Consider the following 23,466-nt stretch of genomic DNA (forward strand, 5'->3'; position numbering starts at 1 on the left):
GAAGAATAGCCTTTACCGTTCTGTTTATGGGCTGTTCTTTCAAAATGCCAACAGCAGTAGTAATGACAGTTTAGATATGGTTGAAAAGAATAGGTGATAATATGTTACAGAGCAGTAAACAGAGAGAATTCTCACCTGGGCACCTTTTTAAAATAGTTGTAATTGGAACAAGAATCTCTGGGGTGCTGTTGCACAGTACTAGTCTATAAATAATACCTTATTCTGTGCATTTCAAACAGTTAGAAAAATTATTCTTTGAAAGATTTTAGCACAGAGCAAAGGTAAATGAGATGTCTAATTTGGTTTAAGCATAACACTATTAGGTACCCACTGGCATATATAATGTCTATGTTTTTGTGTCTTATTTAAAAAATAACTAAATGAGGTCTAGGGAGATTGCTCAGTCAGTAAAGCCCCGCCATGTAAGCAGTATGACCTGAGCTTGGATACTTGGTACCCACGGAAAATGTCAGGCATGATGCAAAGGGCCTGTGGTGTTTGTGCTGGGCAGGCAGTGAAAGGAAGGTCCCTGGGACTTAATGCTTGGCCAGCCTAGATGTATCTCCAAGCTCTGGCTTCAGTGACAGAACCTGTTTCAGAAAATAAAATGGAGAGTGATTGAGAAAGACACTCAATTTTGATATTTGTCCTCTGCCTGCAGACACTTCCCAAAGGCATGCATGCACGTGCACACACACACACACACACACACACACACACACACACACACACACACAATGATGAAATGAAAGAACATTGCTTCTACTTAAAACTATGTGTAATAACTTAATTTTATAAGTTTGAAAAATCAGACACATAATAGTATGTATGAGATGCCTGGTACAGTATAAACAACAGTGATATCATCCAAAAAAGACAATTAATAAGCAAAGGCAGGAATTTTATATTTATATTTGTATAAATTTGTTGTATATTTAGGATCAGTAGGTATAAGTTGGAGGACTACATGACAAATCCATTCAATTTTATGTTCAATATCTTGTTATTGTGTGGTTGTTAACTGCATGTACATAGGGTAAGTGGATATGGGAATAACAGGTTAGTTTTGTTTTTCAAACTTAAACTGACAAACATTTGCATTATTAATATTTATGTTTAAATTGAGTCTCTTAATTAATTTTAAAAATAACCACAGATTTATATAAAAAGCCTATTCTAGATTCTCTGATAGACTGTAATTAGAACGATTTCCTCATTCAATGGTGGTTTCAGTATGGGTTTCTATAAATACATTATAGCTATTTTGTATATTTTGTGAATAACAATTTGTATTCAGACCAAATGTTATAATTAATCATTAGTTATTGTCAAAATTCAAATGAATGCTGTACTTCACCCACAGAAACTAGAAGCCGATACTCTTGAAGTTAAAGCAAGCAAGGAACAAGCTCTGCAGAGTCTACAACAGCAGAGGCAGCTAAGCACAGACCTAGAGTTCAGGAATACAGAGCTGAGTAAAGAGCTTCAGGAGCAGAAGGAAGAGTAAGCTGGCCTTCCACTGTATATCCCTAAGGTGGTGGTTGTTCACATCGTCCTTAGAGAGTCACCAAGTGTGGTTGTGTTTCAGCATGTGTGTGTGTGTGTGTGTCTGTGTATGTGTATGTGTGTGTGTATGTGCCATTCACACAGTGCTGGGTATATCCACTACCAATGTTAATGTCAATGAAAATAAAACCTTTATTACTTGGTTAAAGTTAACTTCATTTTCCATTGTTCACTTAGTTCTATAAAATGTTAGTCACTATTCAGCAGTAATATGGTACCAGTTTCTCTTGTGCATTCATTTTGAGTTGTTCACTGGTTTGAAATAGTATAAAAATTTAAATACTGCAATGTGTATATGTATCACCTAAGAACAGCCAAGTTTCTGACTTGAGGTACTATACTAAGTACAGAATAGATTTTTTTTTTCTCATTAGGAATGATTTTTTTCAACTTTGCCATGGATTTTTGCAGCTTTGATGTTACTGAGTACTTAATTTGCTGTCTCTAGCTTTGATGAAACACTAAAAGAAACCTTGGGAGGAAAAGGTTTATTACTACATCTTACAGGTTAGAGTCCATTATCAGAGGAAGGCAGGACTAGAGGTCAAGGCAGGAACCTGGAGGCAGAAGTGAAGCAGAGGCCATGGAAGAGTGCTGCTTATTGGCTTGCCCTGCAGTGGCTTGCTTAGCCTATTTTCTCATACAACTCAGTACTATCTGCCTAGGGCTAGCACTGCTTGCAGTAGTGAAGTAAAATGATTCCTTTAAAAGTATCTTACTACATTATGGTAAGTGTTTTGATATTTAAATTTATCAATATAAAATGTGTTTTACATTACTAAGAGAAGAGAAGAGTCCCATTTATGCATAGGAAATAACATGCTGATTCAGTACTGGGGGGCCTGGAAAACTTGCTGGCCCTTGTAGACCCTCTAGGATTTGTTGTCTGAACTTCGCTGATGACTTCATGGTGGTGAACAAGACTTGATTAAGTTAGGAAATGTAAATAGCTTGGCCCTTGCTAAGGAAATCATGGGCATCAAATGAGATGTCTTAAGGTGACTTTCAGTGTTTTTAAAATTATTTTACTGTTTCTTCTGAGCCATACTAAAAAAAAAAATCAAGACTCAGTAATTACTTATGAATAATTTTGATTGATAAATTTTACATTACATTAACTTTAAAAATTCTTTTTTAAACCAGAGTATCTCGTACAAAATTGGATCTACAGAATAAATCTGAAGTCCTGGAAAATATTAAACAAACCCTTACAAAGAAAGAAGAAGAAAAAGTTGTCTTGAAGCAAGAATTTGAAAAGTTAAGTCAAGATTCAAAGACGCAGCACAAGGAGCTGAGTGACAGGATGCAAGCTGCAGTCACAGAGCTGACGGCAGTGAAGGCGCAGAAAGACGCCCTCCTGGCTGAACTCTCAACAACAAAAGAAAAACTGTCAAAAGTTTCTGATTCTTTAAAAAAGTCCAAAAGTGAATTTGAGAAAGAGAATCAGAAAGGAAAAGCTGCTATATTAGATTTGGTTAGTTGTTTACATTTATTTTCGTGGGTAAAAGTCATTATCATATTTAAAATGCCCTAAGTGGCCAGTGTATTTCCTTCTATTTTCCTTTCTAAACTGATAACACCTGTAAGTCATTACAGATGTTTTCAGTGTGATATTTCTTTATTAGGAAAAAGCTTGTAAAGAATTAAAGCATCAGCTTCAAGTACAGACAGAAGGTGCCGCGAAGGAGCAGAATGACTTGAGAAAGTCACTTGAGAAAGAGAAAGAGGTACAGTGTTCTCTTACTATAAACATGTAAAATATAATAGAAAGAGGTACATTTTCTTTTACTATAAATATGTAAAATATAATGAGCTTTTGTAGTTTCTAATTTTTCTCACCTTGATATGGAAATCAAGAGAACATTTATTTCTGTAAAATAAAATGGCTCATGTGTTTATTTTAAAATTGTTATTTGTGCTCTAGTTATCACTAACAAAATTTAAGTTCATTTTAAAATGTAAGGGCTAAATAAGGAAATATAATTAAGAAAAAAGAGAAAATTGAATCAACTAGCTATAAGAGTTTTAATTAGATAGGGTTAAAGAACATTATAGTTGAAAAAAATAATAGCATCTTAAACATGATTTATTTCCTATATTTGCCCTCGTTTTCTTTTTATTTATGTGATAAAACATTGACCAAAAACAGATTGGGAAGGAAAAGATTTATTTGGCTTCCATATCCCAGTCACAGCCCATTATTGAGGGAAGCCAAAGCAAGAACTCAAGCAGAGTCCTGGAGGAATGCTCTTTACTGGTTGATTCCCCAAAGTTTGCTCTCTTTGTTTCTTATTACCCAGGACCACTTGGCCAGAGGTGGAAGCACCCACAGTGGGCTGGGCCCACCCACATCAGTCATCAGTCAAGATGGTGCCTCACAAACTTGCCCATTGGCCAGTTTGGAGGGAGTTTCTCAGCTGAAGCTCTTCTTCGTAGATAACTCCAGCTTAGGTCATATTGACAAAAACTAACACTACATAAACAATGACAATATTAGTGACCAGAAGGTATTTCTGGACTGCTGCTACACAGTAATCAAATAGTTCATGTCACTAATCGCCTATGAAATAAGTTATACTTGGAAGGTGGCCAAATATTCAATAATATCTCCAAAAACTGTTGCTTGTAGCAGATACTCAGAAATTGTGTTTTGAATGAATAAATGAGTCAAACAAGTTTCAATTTCTTCTAGACTTCTCAGCAGTTGAAGGTAGAACTCAATTCAGTCAAGGGAGAAGTCACACAGGCTCAAAATACATTAAAGCAAAAGGAGAAAGAAGAACAGCATCTTCAGGGGAGCATAAATCAGCTAAAGCAGTCAGCTGAACAGAAGAACAAACAAATCGAAGCCCTTCAAGGAGAGCTTAAAACTGCTCTTTCGCAAAAGGTATTGATAAAAACAGTTTACTCTTATAGAAAGAAAGACGTGGAGTTCAGATAATATTCAAATGAGAGTTGAATGAATTATAGATGTTATATATACTTAAAATTACGTTAAATATAAAGCCTATATTTGATACCTGATTTAAGACTGAATGTTCATTGGAATTGTCAACTAATTTATTACCTAAATTTTTGGTAATCAGTTGTCTAATACATAGAAGCATAGAAAATACACAGACGCAATGTTTGCTATTGGAGCAATTACTTATGTCACATCTCTGCTGTCTTAGACAAATTTAAAGAAATTTGCAATAAATCATCCTTACTGTGGGAAAACAGTGACAAAAACCATGAAGTGAAATGTACTTTAAACATGCAGCAAGATCAGATTTCCTATAGTGTATCTGACATTTTATATTAAACCAGAAGGCTTTTCTTTCCAAGAATGAAGGGACAATTTATTGATAATATGCTGGTTTTCATTCTTAAACCTGTTCTTATCTTGTCCAGAATGAATTAGCAGAATAGGCTGATTTTGCATAAAATAATTGAACAAAATAAGATCTTTCCCACTGTTTGTTCTTGTATATGGCCTTTAGAGAAGAAGGTGTATCCTTAAGTCTATAAATTAACCTAAACAGTCATGTCATTACTAGAGTAAAAAGAATAAAAATTAGAAACAATACATATGAAGCTTTATCTTTACCAGTTTTTGTGTTATGCTACATTACATAAAAATAACTTTCTAAAAACATAGGCCATATAGAAACATTTGTCCTTTTGTCCTTACATGTGTAATCAGAATTGTCATGGTGTATTTTTTGTACATTTTTGCTAAGTCCTTTTTACTCTTCAACAACTGCATATATGTATACAGTGTTGTTGATCATCCTTAGATCCCTTGTTCTCCTCCTCCTCACCATCACCATGCCCTGCCACTTCCATATAAGCTCTTACACTACTTAACTTTTTTTCCTTTTTCAATTTTTTTGAGATAATTATACCATCTATTCCTCTCCATTTCCTCCCCAAACCCTCCCATATATACTTTTTTGCTTTTTTTCATTATATACAACTATATATGTAACAACATTAATGAAAGAAGACATCATGTCCCTCTTTTTTAAATGACTACTGAGTTTAATTAAGTTCCTGGCATAAACATGAATATGGAGTTACTGGAGTGGAGGCAACTCACCAGTAGCTACTTAATTAACACACTATATATATTTTCATAGGATGGATGGAGAGATAATGCTGTACTTGTGGACATTGTTTCCTCTTATCACATGTAGCTTTTTTTCTCACATAATATATCCTGATTATTGTTTCCCTGCCCTCTGCTCCTCCCAGCTCCTCCCCACCTCCCTTCCATCCGGATCACCCCCTTTCTGTCTCATTAGAAAACAAACAGGCTTCTAAGGGATAGAAATAAAATATAGGATAAAAACTTGTATACAATTTTTAGTGATTAGAGATACTAGCATTTCTGTTTCCTTTAAACACTTCTTCCTGTTGAGAATTCTAAAGTCCTTCTTAAGTTCTATTTCTTTGTAAAAGATACAATACATTGCTATAACTCATAGTCCTTGGGGCTCGCTCTTCCTAGTAAGTCCTTCTTGGTATCCTTCTCCACTCTCTTGATTCTGCCAGTGGCCTTCTCCTTCTAAGCCTGTCAGAACTGTTATGAGAGGTAATGTATGTATTTAAAAAAAAAAAAACCAAACATGTTTTTCCATTACATAGACGTATCTTAAATATGTCTTATTTTTTTAAGATTTATTTACTTATTTGTTTTATGTATATGAGTACACAGTGGCTATCTTCAGACACACCAGAAGAGGACATCGGATCCCATTACAAATGGTTGTGAGCCACTATATATGGTTGCTGGGAATTGAATTCAGGACCTCTGGAAGAACAGTCAGTGCTCTTAACCTCTGAGCCATCTGTCCAGAACCAATATGTCTTATTTTTATATCCCTCCCACATATTCTTGAAGATAAGCTGATTTTAGAGTACTTTGAACTTGTATGAAATTTTTATTTTCTGTCCTGATATTAATAAAAATGACTTTTAGAAGTTCCCAGAGTTAGTTACTCTTGAATTTTCAAAAGTATAAACTACATATTCAGGTCAGCACAGTAATGGCTTCTTACTTTCTTTTATGTAGAAATTTCTTTTAGTTCAGCCTTAAAATGTCCTTCAGGAAATCTAGCACAGGGTCTTCTGTCACAGCATCGTTGTTACTGGCTCCCGAGAGCACAGCACCTAAGACTGCCTAAGAGAATGTCTCTCTTTCTCTTTGATTATGCTTGTATTTTAAATAGTATGGACTTGTTGGTTTGGTAATTCTCTGACTTTATAAATTTAAAATAGGTTGCTCTTTATTAAAATATAATCCTAGACCATAAATGCACTTTAGTGGGCTTCTCAGATATTTTAGTTGTATGCGTTTCATCTTATATTTGACTGGCTTCTTACTTGCTTTCTCCTGTAAATAACTACTGATGTTTTAGACAGTGCTGGAGAATAACCTGCAGCAGCAGTCATCGCAGGCAGCCCAGGAGCTTGCAGTGGAGAAAGGAAAACTGTCAGCACTGCAGAGCAACTATGAGAAGTGCCAGGCAGACCTGAAGCAGCTGCAGTCTGACCTCTATGGCAAAGAGTCTGAACTTCTAGCCACAAGGCAAGACCTTAAGGTATAGTAAACTGTGGTGTGGTATAAAGGCCAGGAAACAAGTCAATATCTATGAAGTATCATATTCTTCTATTAAATTACTCTTTTAATGTTCCTTTTTAAAAATTATAGTTTTATGACAAAAATCATGATACACACACACAGTGAAAACTCATTTTGAAATGAATTACAGTGAAATAATGTGGGCATATGTTATGGTATTAGCTTTTCTAAGGAGTTTGAAGCCTTCATTTGAGAGTATCTGTGGAGACTGGCTGGTTCTAAGCCAACTGTGGGAAATGTAAGTGCTATTAGTGTGGTCAAGCTTTTAGTGTTATGTATTTGTCAGCTTTCTAACTTACAGGAATGCCTGCTGATTAAAATCAGGCCAATTAAATATAGCCTTAATTAATAATACTGTCTGATCAAATAATGTATCATGTTTGTTAAAATGAAAGGTATAAATAAAAAGGTAGCAAATTTTATACAACACTGGCATATCCTTTCTCGAAAGGAAAGTGAATATCACGTTCTTATACAGAGGGGACCAGCACTCTGCCCTATCCCTCATATCTCATCCCTGTCCCTGTCTCTGTCTCCTCCCCTCTTCCCCAACCCCTCTCTCTTTCTCTCTCATCATGGTGGTTGTTGGTCATTGAAGGAAGTTGGTTGGAGTTTGTTAGTAACTATGGTCTAAGAAGAAACTAAAGGAAAGAAATTAGACTCGGGGATCTCTCTCCTCTCCTCTCCTCTCCTCTCCTCTCTTCTCCTTCCCTCTCCTCCCCTCCCCTCCCCTCCCCTCCCCTCCTACCTAGGCACAGGGGGGTGAAACCAGAGGGATAAAGGGTGGGAAAATGAAGAACCCACAAAGTAGCAAAGACCAGCTACAGTGTAGGATGTGTTTCTCCAACCTAGCAAGGGCAGTAACCAGGGCATATAGGCATGAGCTGTCACAGGACAGAAAGACGGACTCAGCAATGAGACAAAGCCACGCAGGCATCTGAGACGACAGACAGACAGTGATCAAAGTACTGTGTGTGGTGGGAGGCTGAGATGAGAGGGCCTCTCGGAGGAGGCATCTGCTCTGAACCCAGATGGAGAACTGGAGCCCCCCCCCCCGGGTGGGGCTGCAGCTGAGGAGGCAGGAGGTAGCTTCCCCAGGAGGGAGAGAGCTGATCTATCCATCCTGGGCAGGAGCACAGTAGGGCCGGTAGACACAGGCCTGGTCCCTTGGCACTGGGAACTGCTGGTTGCAGGCAGACTTCTTCATTCAGGGGTTGGATGGATGAGCCCCTCTAGGCACTGGGGAGAGAACAAAGGAAACAGACAACATCCCTCATCCTTGGGGGACAGCAGAGGAGGGCCAACTAGAAGAAACAGCCTCATACGGGGGGCCTCCTCACTGTCCCCTGCTGAGTCACTTCCTATATGCTATCTCCTTTTGTTAAAAGTGCACTACTGTAAAATTTGTTTGTAAAATATGTATATATTTTATATTGTATTCATGGGCTCCTGTGGGGAAGGATTTATGAAGAGAACCAGGCCACTTAGATCTGTGAGTAGGTTCTGAACTCTAGGTAGAGTTTGGAAATACAGTCTTTATAAGGATGTCTGGTGATAGGAAGAACAGAGCCAACCAGGAGTGCTAGCTTATGTTTGGAATTTATGTTTAAAAAAAGGAGGATCCAAATTGTAAAGTATACTAAATGCTTAGTGCAAAACAATTGGAAATTATGTTTGGGTTAAAAAATAACAACAACAACCATGCAGGGTACAACAGAGGTGAAAAATGAAAAACATGCAGTTTTAAATTTTAAAACTGGACATTTTTAAAGAAGCTTAGATCGCTAGTAGGGATATTCAGTTAAGAATTTTCTCTCCTCCTGGGGATCTGGTTTCCTGCATGAATGTGGTTGCATTAACTCATGCAGGCACATGTGTGTGTGTGCACACACAAATAAATAAAAATAAATTAATTACAAATATCTTTCTCCACAAATTCTGGTAATTGCATATGAGCTTGTTAGAAGCAGGATAGAGTTAAGAGAATGGAAGCTGTAGAGAGCAGAGTTTCTAAGTTCATAGCAGGCCCAAGGGAGGGTAAGAGATAAGTTGTAAGGTGACACAGACATAGGAAACTGAGGGAAACAAGGGAAGGCAAAAGGAGGCAGGTTAGCCAAGGGGTAGGGGTGGGGTGTGGAGTCAAGAGTGCTGGAGAGGTAGCTCAGTAGTTAAGAATATTTACTGTTTTTTCCAGAGGACCTGAGTTTGATTCCCAGCACCCACATGGCAATTCACAACTGCCTGTATGTAACTTAAGTTCCACGGGATCTAGTGCTCTCTCTGACTTCTGTAGACTCCACACACATTTGGTGCTAAGGCAAAACATGGGCAAAACATACATACACATAAAAAATGAAAATAAATATTTAAGGAAGGTTCTTGTTAAATTGCTTGTTTTTTTGTTTGTTTGGTTGGTTGGTTGGTTGTGTTGTTCTACAACACATTGAAAGGCAGGGGAAGTTTGCAGAGAAGTTTGCATTTAAACTGAAGGCAGTGAAGAGCCACTGAAGGATCCACATGTAGTCTGCATGAGTGAGAAAGCATAAGGACAGGCTAGGGAATGTTTTACAGCAGGGCACGATGGAGCCTCTGTGATGAAGCTCTTTTTGCCCACCTGCTCTGATACAGCAGAGCAGAACGTGGTTGGAGGACCTATTTGCTTTACTCGAAGCCCCCTTCTTTACCATTCACGGGATAACTATTTTTGTCAACTTCTTTTCCTTTTGCTTCAGTGAGCTGATCTCAAATGTGAGAGAGAAGGGAAAAGAGAAAGCATTCTGCAGCATGACACTTGCCTGTCTGTTGTAGCTGTTGTAGTTGTCAGTGTATACTCAGGCTGACAGCATGTACTTGGACACCAGCAGGGTTGACCAGACTGTCCTAATCTGTGCTGTGAGCCCCATCTGCTGGATCGTTTATGAAATAGTTTGTTCACTGGATATTTCTATTGGCTATAATCTATGCTATTATTTGTTCAGAAAAATAGAAGTGGAATTTTCTATTCAATTCAAATTCATAATATAAATATATTTCTGAAGTGAAGTGAAAATTATGGGGGGTTATACAGAATTAAATCTGACTCTTCTCATCCTGGTACTTTTACGCCATTTTATCAGAAAAAGTAAGAGCTAATATAAAGACTTTATTTCAAAAAAGTATGGGAAGGCTTGTTTAATAAAAACAATTGGAACCACAAGGGACCACAGCAACTTTATAATCATGTCAGGGCTGACAGTTGATCTACTCAGTGATTTGCCTATTGCAGTGTGTGTGGCTAAGGTAAAGATAGGAAAAGAAAGGGACCAAGGGAACATCCCCAGGTAAGCAGAGCTGAGCGAGTGAGGCATGCCCTGCAGTACTGTTGAGGGGTGTGTAGTAGATGTTCAAACACAGGGCAGGACACTGGCCCTGGGCATCGTCATGAAGACCTCATGATAGTCTAACTTTCATCTTGACTTCAAAGAGCTAATTAATGGACTTCATCCATTTAAATTTTTTGAGTCCGTGCATTTGAAATCTTATAAACCAATGACACTTTTGTGGTTCTTATAGCATTTCTTAGGGGTATTACTGTTTTCTTGGTTTTAGCAAGCCTGTTGAACCAGAACCACTCTTAACTAGTTATGGTTGCAGTAGATTTGAAACTTGTTTATTTCAGTGCTGAGATCAAACTCAGGGTCTTATGCATGCCAGGCAATTACTTGACACTAACCTCTACCCCTGCCCCCAGGACAGTAAATTTTATTCTTTTAAAAGTCAGTTTTCCCTTGGTGACATCTAGGCCAGTTGCCATGTTGTGCATTTTACACAGGGTTCTCACATTGGTTCTGTGTATTTGGTGGTGAGCATTTGCTCAGCGTCCCTGTACAGTTTTTACTGCACATGCCACTCTTCTGTGATAAGTACCACTTTATGCAGGGTACTGATTTTATACTGATTAATAGAAAATAAGTGTGTGTTCTGTGCAGTCCTGACTGGGGTCAGAGGTTCTTCCCTGACTTGCATTACCTGGCTCCTTGTCAGGGGAAATGCTCCTGCAGTAAGAATTGGGGCCTCTCTTTGGTCTGCTGAAGAGTGTGGTAGCTAGTTCTCACTTCCTGCAGATCCTCAGCCAACGTAGCTGACGGTGGCAGTTCCGTTTCCCAACCATATCCCCAAATGTAATATAACAGGCAGAAACTTAGCCCTTTCTTCTACTTCAGCTATTCAAATGTCTGAGCCTTAGAGCAGTCAGTAACTATGATAGTAACTGACCTCACTTGCATTGGGTATTAGTCATCTTCCTCATTGTTGTGGCAAGACATCTGACAGAAGCTACTTTGAAGCGTTTGTTTGTTTGTTTGTTGTTGACTCACAGTGAGAATACCATGTCCACCATGAGTGGAAGCTGTGGCAGTAGAGCTCAAAGCCACAGGTCACATGGTGTCTGTAGAGACGAACATGAGTGACCTGCCCTGCCTCCCTTCTCTCCTTTCAGTCCAGGACCCCAGATTATGGAATGGTGCTGTCCACATTTAGGATCGGTCTCTCTGCCTGAATTATCCTAGTCTAGAAATTCCTTCACAACACAACCAAAGGTTGGCTTCCATAGTAATCCAAAGCATATTAACATGACAGTGTTCACCACCACATGAGGGACTTAGAGCCATCAGTAACTATGATATTAACTACATCACTTGTACCACTGAGACAGGAAACTCAGAGGGTGGGCCTATGGCTGTCTGAATACAGAGTTACATATAAAGCTAAATTTATTGAATGAATGACATTAACAGCTATGAAATACCCCTATAAGAAAACTGTCTTGTTTGTCAAGGTGCTTACCAGGTCAGGAGACATTAATCCTAGAAAATGTGTGTACATATGTAGCATTCAATTGAATTTCTTTTTAAATTGTTTTCATTCATTTCTCCACTGATCTTTTCTCCAGCCATATATGTGTTTCTCTAGATATATTTGATATAGTTGTTACTTGATATCCCTTCCTATATTATAAGTAGGTAAATACTCAGTAAATGTTTTTAGATTATTTCTAGGGAACCTTCAGCATTGTCTTTCCTCGCCCCCCTCTTCCTTTTTCCCCTCCCCATCAACCTTCTCCTGATACAAGGTCTCACTAAGCAGCTTTGGCTGACTTGGAATGTGCTATGCAGAGCAGGCTGACAGCCAAGTCACAGTGAGCCACATGCCTCTGGCTCAAGAGTGCTGGGATTAAAGGTGTATGCCACCAGGCCCAACAGCTTTAGTCTCTTAAGATCCTAATTGTGATGAAAAAGTCCTGTTGCCTAGTATCTTTTTCTGATTATTTCTACATTAATCGAAGCTCATGGATAAATACATAAATATTTATCCTAGTATACCTGCCTATTTACTGATTTGATTTACTCTATCTATAAGTTTGTATGCTTAAGGCATTAGGCTACGCCAGATAGACCAGGTATGGAGCAAGCTATCATGTAGGTTTGTACGACTACCCACTTCACTGTTCACGTACAGATCTTCTAACAAAGATATCCAGAGCATGTCCTCACCATTGACATGTGATTATTTACTGTTTGCTATTATGCTTTTACTAACTGTTTGTGCTTATTAGAATTTACTAATCATAGTAATTTGAGGAAATAATTTTTGTAAGTCTGTAGAAGAGAAGCTCACTCTGGCACAAGAAGACCTGATTTCAAACAGAAATCAAATTGGAAACCAAAATAAATCAATTCAAGAACTGCAAGCCGCCAAAGCTACTTTGGAGCAGGACTCGGCCAAGAAAGAGGTGCTGCTGAAGGAGCAGAGTAAAGCACTTGAGGATGCTCAGAGAGAAAAGGTAGCTCCCTCCCTACCTTACCTCAGACCCTAGAGGAACTGAGAGTGTGTGAGACTGTGTGCAGTCCCTGGAGGCCCTGTGTCTCATACTACTGCCTTGTGTCTGTTCAGTTTTCTTACTGTGTTTTGTGGTTTTATAAGCATCTTTTTCACACCATAGAACTTTCTGTTGTATTCCAAACTGGAATTCCCTTTAGTTATAAAAATTGTGTTTTTAGGAGTGGGGATTGTGAAGCTGGAATGGGATTCATGATTTATGGCTCAAATTTCGATAGTTCTGACATACAATATTTAATTGTGTTTAACTGCAAGGATTTTAGCTTGGACACATCTTGTTTAGTGTCAATTCTATCCCTAACAGATGACTTAATTTTTAAAATTTTATTTATTTATTTATAAACTATAAATTGAAAAGTCTACTTAAAATAGAGAACCTTATATAAAAGCAGTAATAGTTATAGAAGTTGTAAAAACAAATTTTTACAGTATTTAATCTCAGTGTTGACATTATCAAGGTAAACAGGAAGGGAAGATGCATAATCTACTCTAGTTAACCTCAGAGAGAGGTGCGAGTGGAGTCATAGACACCAACATTTTAGCACACTAACTTTCAAGAAAGTGGATGCTTTATATGTATTTATAACTTCTCTACAGTCCTTGAAGGAAAAAGAACTAATAACTGAAAAGTCTAAATTGGCAGAGATGGAGGAAATTAAATGTAGACAAGAAAAAGAAATCACTAAACTCAATGAAGAACTCAAGTCCCACAAACAAGAAAGCGTAAAGGTAGGTTAATATCCTATCTTTCCCTCTCATCTGTTGTAATTTTGTCCTATACATTTATGTGTGTTAATGTGCTAGACAAGTTATTTTACTGTTTTTGACAAATACTATGGCCAGAGTGCTCTTTACTGCATGATAGCTATATGCATATTGAAACCTACTTTTATTCTCTGATTACTGAATAAAGAAAAACAGCTGCAGGGTAAGTTTAGATTGAAATGATAAAGTGGGACACTGATGTAGAAGGTTCTATTTATAAGTAATAATTTACAAACATGTAGGACTTTATATTTAATCTTATGGTTTAGCATTTTATCCTTTAGAAACATAGACAGGGCGTTGGTTGCAGAAGCTCTGTACCATGTGATTTGTTAAGTGTTGTGCAGTTTGATAAGAAAGCTCAGGTGCTCTCTCTGGGGCTCCCCTGACAGCCTTTATATGTATGGCCATATTCACCATCTGCCTCGTGCAGTTTGTCTCAGGTTCTTCTGTTCTTCAGTCTGTGTGACTCTGTAAGTCAGTATATACTCACAACGTAATACTATGTTTGATGACTAAATGATTACATGCTAAGTGAGCAAACTGGAAGAAAGATATAGAGCTAAGTTTTGGAAGATGTAATTAAAACATGGGTGTGTAGAGAGCATTACCTTAGTGAAATTATTAGTGAGTAGGAAGTAAATATCTTGCATGTTAAATAAGTGGTTTGAAATATGGAAGTTAAGGACTCCCTTATCTGGTGGTATGAAAAGTTATATGAATTTCAGCTGTCATTTGACATATTGATTAAAAGTTGTCTTAGTGTGCTTTCTGTCTATCACATGCTGTGATAAACACCATGACCCAAAGCAACCTGTAGAGGAAAGAGTTTGTTTCAGTTTGTAATTCTCAGGTCACATTCTATCACTGAGGAAAGTCAAGGTGGGAACTTGAGGCAGGAACCTGGCAGTGAGAACTGAGGCAGAAACCATGGAGAAGTGCTGTGTAGTGGCTTACTCAGCCTACTTTCTTAACAGCACACAGGACCACTAGGCCAGGGGTTGTACCACAGTCAGATGGGCGCACCCATATCAATCAGGAAGATCCCTCTTAGGTTTCCCACAGGCCATCTGGCGGCAGCACTTTCTCCATTGAGATTCCTGTTCCCTTGTGTTGAGTTAACAGAAAGTTAGCCTGTACATTGGGATGATTTCTTTCTGGCTTTTTTCAACAGGAAGTAACAAATCTCAAGGATGCCAAACAACTTTTGATTCAGCAGAAATTAGAACTTCAAGGCAAAGTGGACTCACTAAAGGAAGCTCTTGAGCAGGAAAAGAAGAGTCAGCAGCTGATGCGAGAGCAGGTGAAGAAGGAGGAAGAGAAGTGGAAGGAAGAATTTTCTGAGAAGGAAGCAAAACTGGTCAGTGAATTAACTTAATAGCAGGAAATGTGCTTTAAAGTAGAGGTTTGAATCAATCCAGTAAGATTTTTCTACCGAGAGACTGAGTAGAATGGATGAAAACTGGCAGCAGAAACTTTGGGTTGGAATTACAACAACTGAAGCCTGCTTTTCCTTCCCTGCATGTGTTTACCTCAGAGGAAGCATCTGGCTTTTCTTTATTGAACTGACTTCGATCTCACCAGATAGCTTTGCAGAATGTTCTAGTCGATAATGGAGGTTTGCGTTATAGCTCTGGTGGTTTGAAAGCAGAGAGGGGTTACACTGAGGCAGGAGAGCCGAGCTTTGTTGATAGGACATCTTATTATTCCTCTACCATGTGCATCTTCCCCAGTCCTGGCACACAGGAGAGTCTCAAGTTGTGTCACTGTATTTGTGTCTGCTGAGAGTCTTGTAGACCCTCATTTCTGCATGGCTTTTGAGCAAGCCTATTTAAATTACACATTTGGTTTGCAGAGTCAGGATTTTAGTGTATGAGATAAAATGTTCTCCCGCCTCCTTTCCAGGAGAGGCAATATGATTTATATCTTTGAAGTTTTCATTTTAATGAGTAGAGATATTATTTTGTACCATCTATAATAGCTTCTCCTTCCCTATTTTTTCTCAGCATTCTGAAATAAAAGAAAAGCAAGCAGGAATGAAGAAACATGAAGAAAACGAAGCTAAGCTTACCATGCAGGTCACAACATTAAATGAAAACTTGGGTACTGTGAAGAAGGAGTGGCAGTCTAGTCAACGGAGAGTTAGTGAGCTTGAGAAGCAAACGGATGACTTACGGGGCGAAATTGCTGTCCTAGAAGCAACTGTTCAGAATAATCAAGATGAAAGAAGAGCACTCCTAGAGAGGTAATTGATGTCTGATGAAATTAGTACTTGCAGGGCATGGTGGTGGAGGAAGTGCAGGCCTGCCTTTAATACCAGCCCTCAGGAGACAGAGGCAGGTGGATCTCTGAGTTTGAGGCCACCCTGGTCAACAGAGTGAATTCCAGGACAGCCGGGGCTACACAGAGAAACCCTGTCTGGAAAAAAGCCAAATAATAATAATAATAATAATAATAATAATAATAATAATAATAATAATGTTTGTATCTATTATAAATAATAGGAATATTGTCATTCTACATTTTCCCACTAGACCAAAAATTGAGGAAAGTGTGTAACCTCTGCAGGTATGTAAACAGCTGTTAAGATAATCAGAGTTTAAAAGAAATTAAATAGCTGAATTTAATGTATGTGTATAAAATTACCAAAGTATTCCATTATCTCTATTCCAGAAAGGTCTTTAATAATTTCTTAAATATTAACTTTGTCTTTGCAATCTATTCTGTAAGGTGTCTTAAAGGAGAAGGTGAAATAGAAAAGCTTCAGACCAAAGTCCTAGAGCTACAGAGAAAGCTGGATAACACAACTGCAGCCGTGCAGGAGCTGGGCAGAGAAAACCAATCCCTCCAGGTAAGGCTCCTGTGATTCCGGTACTTTCTTATCCTCCAGTTTCTCTTTCAGTGAAAACAGACTTTTACCTTTAGGAAAAGCCTTCAGGGTTGAGGATGTACTTCAGTGGTAGAGAACTTCCCTATCCATTGTACAAGGACCTGGGTTCCTTCTCCAGTACTACATAACACAGAGAAAACCAAAAGGACAATAAAATCCATGCTTAATAACTGTTTTCAGATAAATACTCTGCCAAAGACCAGCCTCTGCCTGGTCAAGGGCTCTGAGAAAAGGGGTGCCTAGGAGCAGCAAAATGAACAACTTGAAGTCAAATCATCAGTCCAAGCTGGCAGCCTATGTTCTGCTTATGATGGCTTCCTAGACAGCTCTCTATAGATAACTCTTGGCTCTGTAGTCTGCTCGAGACAACTCTCTTCATACAGCTAGCTTTCTGCTCAAGAGAGCTTTCTCTTCTTGAGACAGCTCTCTCTGCTAGTAAAAATTCTAAAAGTTCTCTGAATAGCTCATGGGTTTTCTGACCAGATTTTTATAAATCTTTGAATTGTCCACCCAAGGCAGAAATCCTGTTAGCAAAGTTCTAGAAGTAATTCTTGGGTTTTTCAATCACAATCAGAAAGCCAGAAAAAAATTCTACAAGAGCTGTGTTAGCTCTTCAAGCAGTTCTCTCTGGAAACTGCTAGAAAATATTCTTAAAGAGCTGTGTTTGTTCTCTAAGTAATTCTTTGGATTTCTGACCAATGTAAGAAATCCTGGAGTGTAAAAAAGAAAAAAGAAGAATAGGTTAATAATAATAATAATAATAATAATAATAATAATAATAATAATAATAAAAAGAAGCCCTGTTAGAAAAATTCAAAAAGAGCTGTGTTCACTCTCTAGAGATCTCCAGACAGCTCAGCTCTCAATAGGAAAAACGAATCAAAGCAAAACAAAAAACCGTGCTCTTCTCTGCTAGCTCATCTCATGCAGACCAAAAGCCCAGTCTTTATTTATATATCAATGGTTCAGCAGTTAAGAACACTGACTGCTGTTCCAGAGGTCCTGAATTCAATTCCCAGCAACCACACAGTGGCTCACAACCATCTGTAATGAAATCTGATGCCATCTTTTTGTGTGTCTGAAGACCGGGTACTTATATTCATAAAATAAATTAATTAAAAAAAAATTCAGTCTTCTATTCCAAGCTCCTTCTTGACCATCCCATGATCACCATTCTATAACTTTACATTTTTTTTAACATTACAAAAGAATTCAGAGGTCTGCCAGCCTTTGTAAATTTATCTGGGTGGGACCTTGCCCTTTGATCCCCACTCCCTCAATCTCTTTATCTCCTTCTTTAGTATCTTTCTGACAAGCTGGCTCATAGTACAGCTGCCTCTGTTCTCTTAGATCTGTAAAGCTCCTTATATAATTCATATTGCTTCTTTATATTTTGCATAGTTGAGAAATTACATATTTCTGAACTCGTGGTTTTAGAGTTCTTTCCCACAGTCTTGAGGGCTGTCCTGGAGATTTCAGAGTTTATCTTTTTACTGAGACATTAGCTATACCCTCAACTTCTAGACTCATGTTGTCTCTGATTATCATGGAGTGATTAGCCTTGGCAGAGAAGACATTTTTTAAGGGAGGGACATGGAAATACGTACAGTATTATACAAACAAGCCTTGTTGCCTCAGAAACCATCAACACTCATGGAAGGCCATGTGCTGCTAGCTCTGTTCCAGGGGCAGGAACCATGGCATTCTCTCTCTTACATGACCATGCCGAACCGGCTAACTGTCCTTGTAGAAATAGTTTGTAGATTTTATGAGTAATTGTGTGAAAGATAAAAAGGTAGTTGTTTCAGAGACCTCTTGTTTGAGAGCAACATCATTCTAGGTTTATCACAAAGAAAGAAATTTTAAAAATTCATGAACACAGGGATAAATAAGAAATGATCTCAAGCTAGGCATGATGGTACAGATCTTTGAATCTAGCACTATGAAGGAAGAGGCAGGGAGATCACTTCAAGTTGGAATTCAGCCTGGACTACAAATCAAGGCATTGTCTCAAGCAGGGTGCGGTAGGTTGGGGAAGCAGGGCAGGGGAGCTAGTAAAAGCAAAAGTGAACAGAAAGTGAGGTGACTTGGGTATGTTCTCACAGTCATGAGGAAAAATTTGCTGTTGTGATACAACAAATGTAAAATTGCCATAAGCTTCACAATTGCCAGAATTTTGTAATTGCCAATGCCTCTGAAACACAAAACAAAACAAAACAAGAACTCAGCTCTTCTCTACTAGCTCATCTCATGCAGACCAAAAACCCAGTCTTTATTCACATATCAATGGCTAAATTTACTTAATTTTGTTTTGTCATTCAGATTTATGAATATAGCTATTCTGACAAATGGAATAGTATTTCTGACCTTAAAATTTTGTTTCATATAGCATAAAGTCAAAATTTTATAAATACCTGCAACAAATAACCAGTTCATTTTTCTATAAAATGTTATATATCTATAGTCTAATGTATCAAACCTTTTTAAAAACAGATCAAACACACACAAGCATTGAACAGAAAGTGGGCAGAAGACAATGAAGTGCAGAACTGCATGTCCTGTGGGAAGTGCTTCTCAGTCACAGTGCGGCGGGTGAGTGACCCCAGAGCTGAGCTGTGGGCTCCTTAGCATCAGTCTATGCAGGCTAGGTTCTGGTTATCTGTGTATTTGAACTTTAGTTTAAATTCAGTCCCTTCTGTTGTACTATTCTCTAGAGCAGTTGTTTTCTGAAATCATGAGTAGATAGTCAACGTGTGTTTTAATTATATGTGAGTTCTTTTAAAAGAAGCAAAAGGAGAGCGAGTTAAAGAAGTGTACTATAGATAAATGTATTACGTTTAAATTCCAAGTGAAGACAGTGTTCCTGGGGCTTTTGGTGAATAGGAAGAGTTTTTCGTTTGACCGGAGCACTTTCATGCTTTAGAAGAAGGGCTTCCTCAAGTTCTCTTGGGAATTCTAGGTTAGAAGCAAAGCCCATCTAAAATGTTACCACAGTGTTTGATCAGTTTACAGGTTAAATTACACGGGGGATAAACTCAAATACTCAGAGATATCATCAGACCTTCATCCCATGCTTTGTAACAGTCATATATCTTTATAAAGCTCTTGCTATAGTGTCTGTGCTTGAAACTATTTAATTTTTGTCTTACCAGCATCACTGCCGACAGTGTGGAAATATCTTCTGTGCTGAGTGCTCAGCCAAAAACGCCTTAACTCCTTCTTCGAAGAAGCCTGTTCGTGTCTGTGATACATGTTTCAATGATTTGCAAGGATAGCGGGTTATCACAACTGCAGAGTAGTATCACACTAACATTAGACTTTTAATAAATTGATTTGGACTCTGGTTGCATACTAGGCCAAATTGGAATTCGTATATTTTGGAATGTTACCAGTATCCAGTAAAACTCTTCTATTTTTGTGAGACTTGGGTTCATCTTTAATTACTTTTTTCCATTAAACCCCTAGAACAGCTTTCATGCCAAGGCCAGAATTAGCCAATGAAATGTAAATAATCTTTGGACAGAAAATAGCAATGTATTTTTTTAAATATAATTTAATTATTCACAAGTGATGAATACAATTCCTTTGCTTCTTTCTCTCAGATTATATGTACAGAACGTCTGAATTGTTCCTATCACTTGTTGCGGTTTCGTTGCACAATAACACAGTGATTCTATTCTCTGGGTGGAGTCATGCACAGGAATGTAACACTTTCTGGGTTTCTCCTGTATAAGTCTATAGCTCAATTATGTTGTTGTGTTATACATATTACTTGAGTGTTCTAAATGCAGTGTATGCTAAATGATGTGTTAACCATGAATTTGAGTGTAGGTTTTGTTTGGGCAGTATTGACTAAATTCTCAAGTAGATTTGATGAACTCCTATGTAAAATTAATGGTACTTCTGGGATTGTATTTATGAAATGAGTTAATTTGCATTTCTCTATCTTAATTCAGACACCCACACACTGTCCCCTAAAAAAAAATTGTATATAACTTTCCTTCTTGAGCTGGAGGGTGAGTAGAACTGTGTGGTGGCCTGGTCTTGGTTTTTTGCTGGTGGAAAGTTTTCTGAAATGATCTCACAGCGCAGCCTCACTCCCTCCTTTCAGCGTCTTTAGGAAGTTTGCTTTCCAATCTTTGTAAGTGTAGCTCAGCCTCACTGTAAACTGTGCTTACAGTTGAGCCTTTTTAAAGATAGGAACTGATACTGCTAACGTGTCTGTGAAGACAAAATCAAATGGTAAGGAAATAGTAAAGTTGTTCTTTATACTTTCTCTAACCTAATAGGAAAGAATACATTGACAGTTAGAAAGCTGGCTTCATGTCTCTGATGAGGGCTCCATATTAACTGGGGATATTTTAACTTTGAAAAATAGTGCTATGAGATTACACAACTGCTACAAAACAGAGTCCATATAGCCCCACCCCTCCATATACCTAGGAGCTCCTAAATTATGATAAAAACAAAAACACAGTTGCTTGACCCCTTAAAAGGTCATTTGTCTGCCAACTGATAAACTTGTTATCAGAAAGCATTTGAAGGCTGAACTTAACTACATACTAGTTTTTGAATTATCTTTCTGAAGAAGAAATATAAACTTACACATCAAATCATTGCAGTCATTTAATAATAATAATAGCAGAGAAAGATAAGAACTAATATTTCATTTGTAAGAAAGAATTTATATTACACACTGCTGTCAGGAGTATGCTGGAATCTTCATGTTTTTATGACATACTTACACAAACAACAAGAGACTGACATGCAATTTTTAATTACTTAGCAAAGTTAGACCTTGCTTTCAGTAATTACTAAGGGCACAGATTATTTTCCAGGACTTGGATAAATATATAAAGGATATATATCCTTGAGCTTATATGATGAAGTGATACAATGGCTCTATATTAAAAATAATATTTGGGTAATATAGACTGAGCTGTTTATGCATTTTATATAATTGTGAATTCTTTCAGGTAGTCCTAATTCTACATTTTTGGTTTTTGCATATAAATACTTTGAAGTATGTTAAAAATGCAGATATTTATAGCACTACTTTGTGAAAATTCTGGATTAAAATATTTGTTCATTTCATCCTTTAATTGAAGACACTGAAGACTTTCTTTTTGAGCATCCCTACTTCACAAAAAATAGAAGTGGCCACAAAGAAAACTCTATGTGTTTATGGTAGTTTTCTTGTTTCCCCCAATAATCTTATTCAGAGGTCCAAATAATGTCAGCCACACGCACTGTACTGATGACACAGTGAAGCCACACAAACCATTGCTCCTGTTGACTATCACCAACTCAGTATGGACTAGAAACAAAAATTTAAGATTTTTTTCTCATTTAATTAAAAAGTCTTGTGAGTTCTTTCTGGCTGTGCATTTAGATGTTTGCTAGTAGTATTGTGTTGTCAGTGGTTGGAGTCGCCACGTACAGAGTCCCAGTTCTTGGCTATCATGCAAAATTGGCATCAGGTGTTGGCAAACTGCAAACCCTAGCACAGAAATGGTAGTTAAAATCAGGTTTTGCTGGGTTTGTGTACAAAAAACTGTATGTACAGAATATTTGTAATAGATAGCAGGTAAAGCTGCTGATATAGGACTTATTTGTTTTGGAGAAAGGAAAGAAGGAAACAAACACAAAAACCTCAGCGCAGTGTACAAATAAACATTTTGTTCAACTACCTCTTAAAGTGGAATTAGCAAGTTTAATAGCTTCCTTATAGTAATATTAAATAGCGACTGACAAATTTACGTTCCCATGCCTCTTAAAAGGTCTTCATGATTACTTTCTATAGTTTTGAGGTCTTTATGGCTACTTTTTTACTCTTGCATTTGCATAAGATGTTTAGCCTCTAAGTGGAAGGCAAATGACAGCCGTATATTTTGATATTTGTGACCTGTTTAACTATAGCAGTTTTTTTTTTAAATGCACTTTGGCTATAAAAACCATGGATAACTTGATCTATAAGATTTAAATGTGCCATCAATTTAGTATTCTTAGACATAAGCTTGATGAGTGATCTTCTATAATTATAATGTGCCACATTTTTCCATGTCTTAATTGCCCTTTGCCTGATTTTCAATGATCAAATTGTTACTGTTGCACATGTGAATACTGCGTATAAACTTCCTGAATTTATGTAAAGTTATATAATATAGAATAAAGAAACCCCACTGTGTTCTTTCTGTAAGAAGTAATGAACTTACTGTAACATGGTCCAGCCACAAGTCTGACATTTTATGCTTCTCTGAGTTGGCTCGTATACCCGTAGCCTCTGTGCATACTTTTGCATGCGTATTTTCTCCTTTAGCTTTTGGGTTCATTATTTATATTGTGTTTACTACTTGTGATCATGTAGTTGTGCCTTATTTTGTGAAAGAGTTTAGCTCAGTAAATACTGTAATTTCTAATCCCAGTGGTTAGAAAGCTACTGACTATAAGTAAATATAACTGATAAATTATAAGACAGCATTTAAATCTGTATAAAGAACAATGGAAGGATCCTTATTGAATTGCCACTTCTGTTTTTTAATATGTTAAAGATGATATTAAAGACCATTTCTTTCTAGTAGATGTTTTCCAATGACTATAATTGTTTTGCTTGCTTTAAAGGAGAACATGCTATTGGCTGTTTTTGTAAAAATTCACCAAATATTAGATCTTTGCCCTTGGATACAGTAGTGCCCATGTTTTAATGGTATGTGCCTTATGATAGTAATTAAGTTCCTGATCC

At 37.5% G+C, this 23,466-nt stretch overlaps 1 protein-coding gene across 3 annotated transcripts in view; it reads left to right on the top strand.

Moving 5' to 3' along the window:
- The window catches only part of Eea1 (early endosome antigen 1), a 94,850-nt gene extending 71,546 nt beyond the window's left edge, over nucleotides 1-23,304 (top strand). For all 3 annotated transcript variants that reach the window (XM_031350372.1, XM_031350371.1, XM_031350373.1), the window contains 12 exons: nucleotides 1,364-1,503; nucleotides 2,710-3,040; nucleotides 3,192-3,293; nucleotides 4,259-4,453; nucleotides 6,969-7,151; nucleotides 12,828-13,013; nucleotides 13,667-13,798; nucleotides 15,009-15,194; nucleotides 15,841-16,079; nucleotides 16,565-16,685; nucleotides 19,218-19,316; nucleotides 19,877-23,304. In XM_031350372.1, coding sequence (XP_031206232.1) covers nucleotides 1,364-1,503; nucleotides 2,710-3,040; nucleotides 3,192-3,293; nucleotides 4,259-4,453; nucleotides 6,969-7,151; nucleotides 12,828-13,013; nucleotides 13,667-13,798; nucleotides 15,009-15,194; nucleotides 15,841-16,079; nucleotides 16,565-16,685; nucleotides 19,218-19,316; nucleotides 19,877-19,999 — 2,037 coding nt within the window. In that variant the 3' untranslated portion in view covers nucleotides 20,000-23,304. The remainder of the gene's footprint in view (nucleotides 1-1,363; nucleotides 1,504-2,709; nucleotides 3,041-3,191; nucleotides 3,294-4,258; nucleotides 4,454-6,968; nucleotides 7,152-12,827; nucleotides 13,014-13,666; nucleotides 13,799-15,008; nucleotides 15,195-15,840; nucleotides 16,080-16,564; nucleotides 16,686-19,217; nucleotides 19,317-19,876) is intronic.
- Nucleotides 23,305-23,466: the final 162 nt, after the last annotated feature.

The sequence above is a fragment of the Mastomys coucha genome, unplaced genomic scaffold, assembly GCF_008632895.1.
Source record: "Mastomys coucha isolate ucsf_1 unplaced genomic scaffold, UCSF_Mcou_1 pScaffold4, whole genome shotgun sequence".
NCBI classification, from domain to species: domain Eukaryota; kingdom Metazoa; phylum Chordata; class Mammalia; order Rodentia; family Muridae; genus Mastomys; species Mastomys coucha.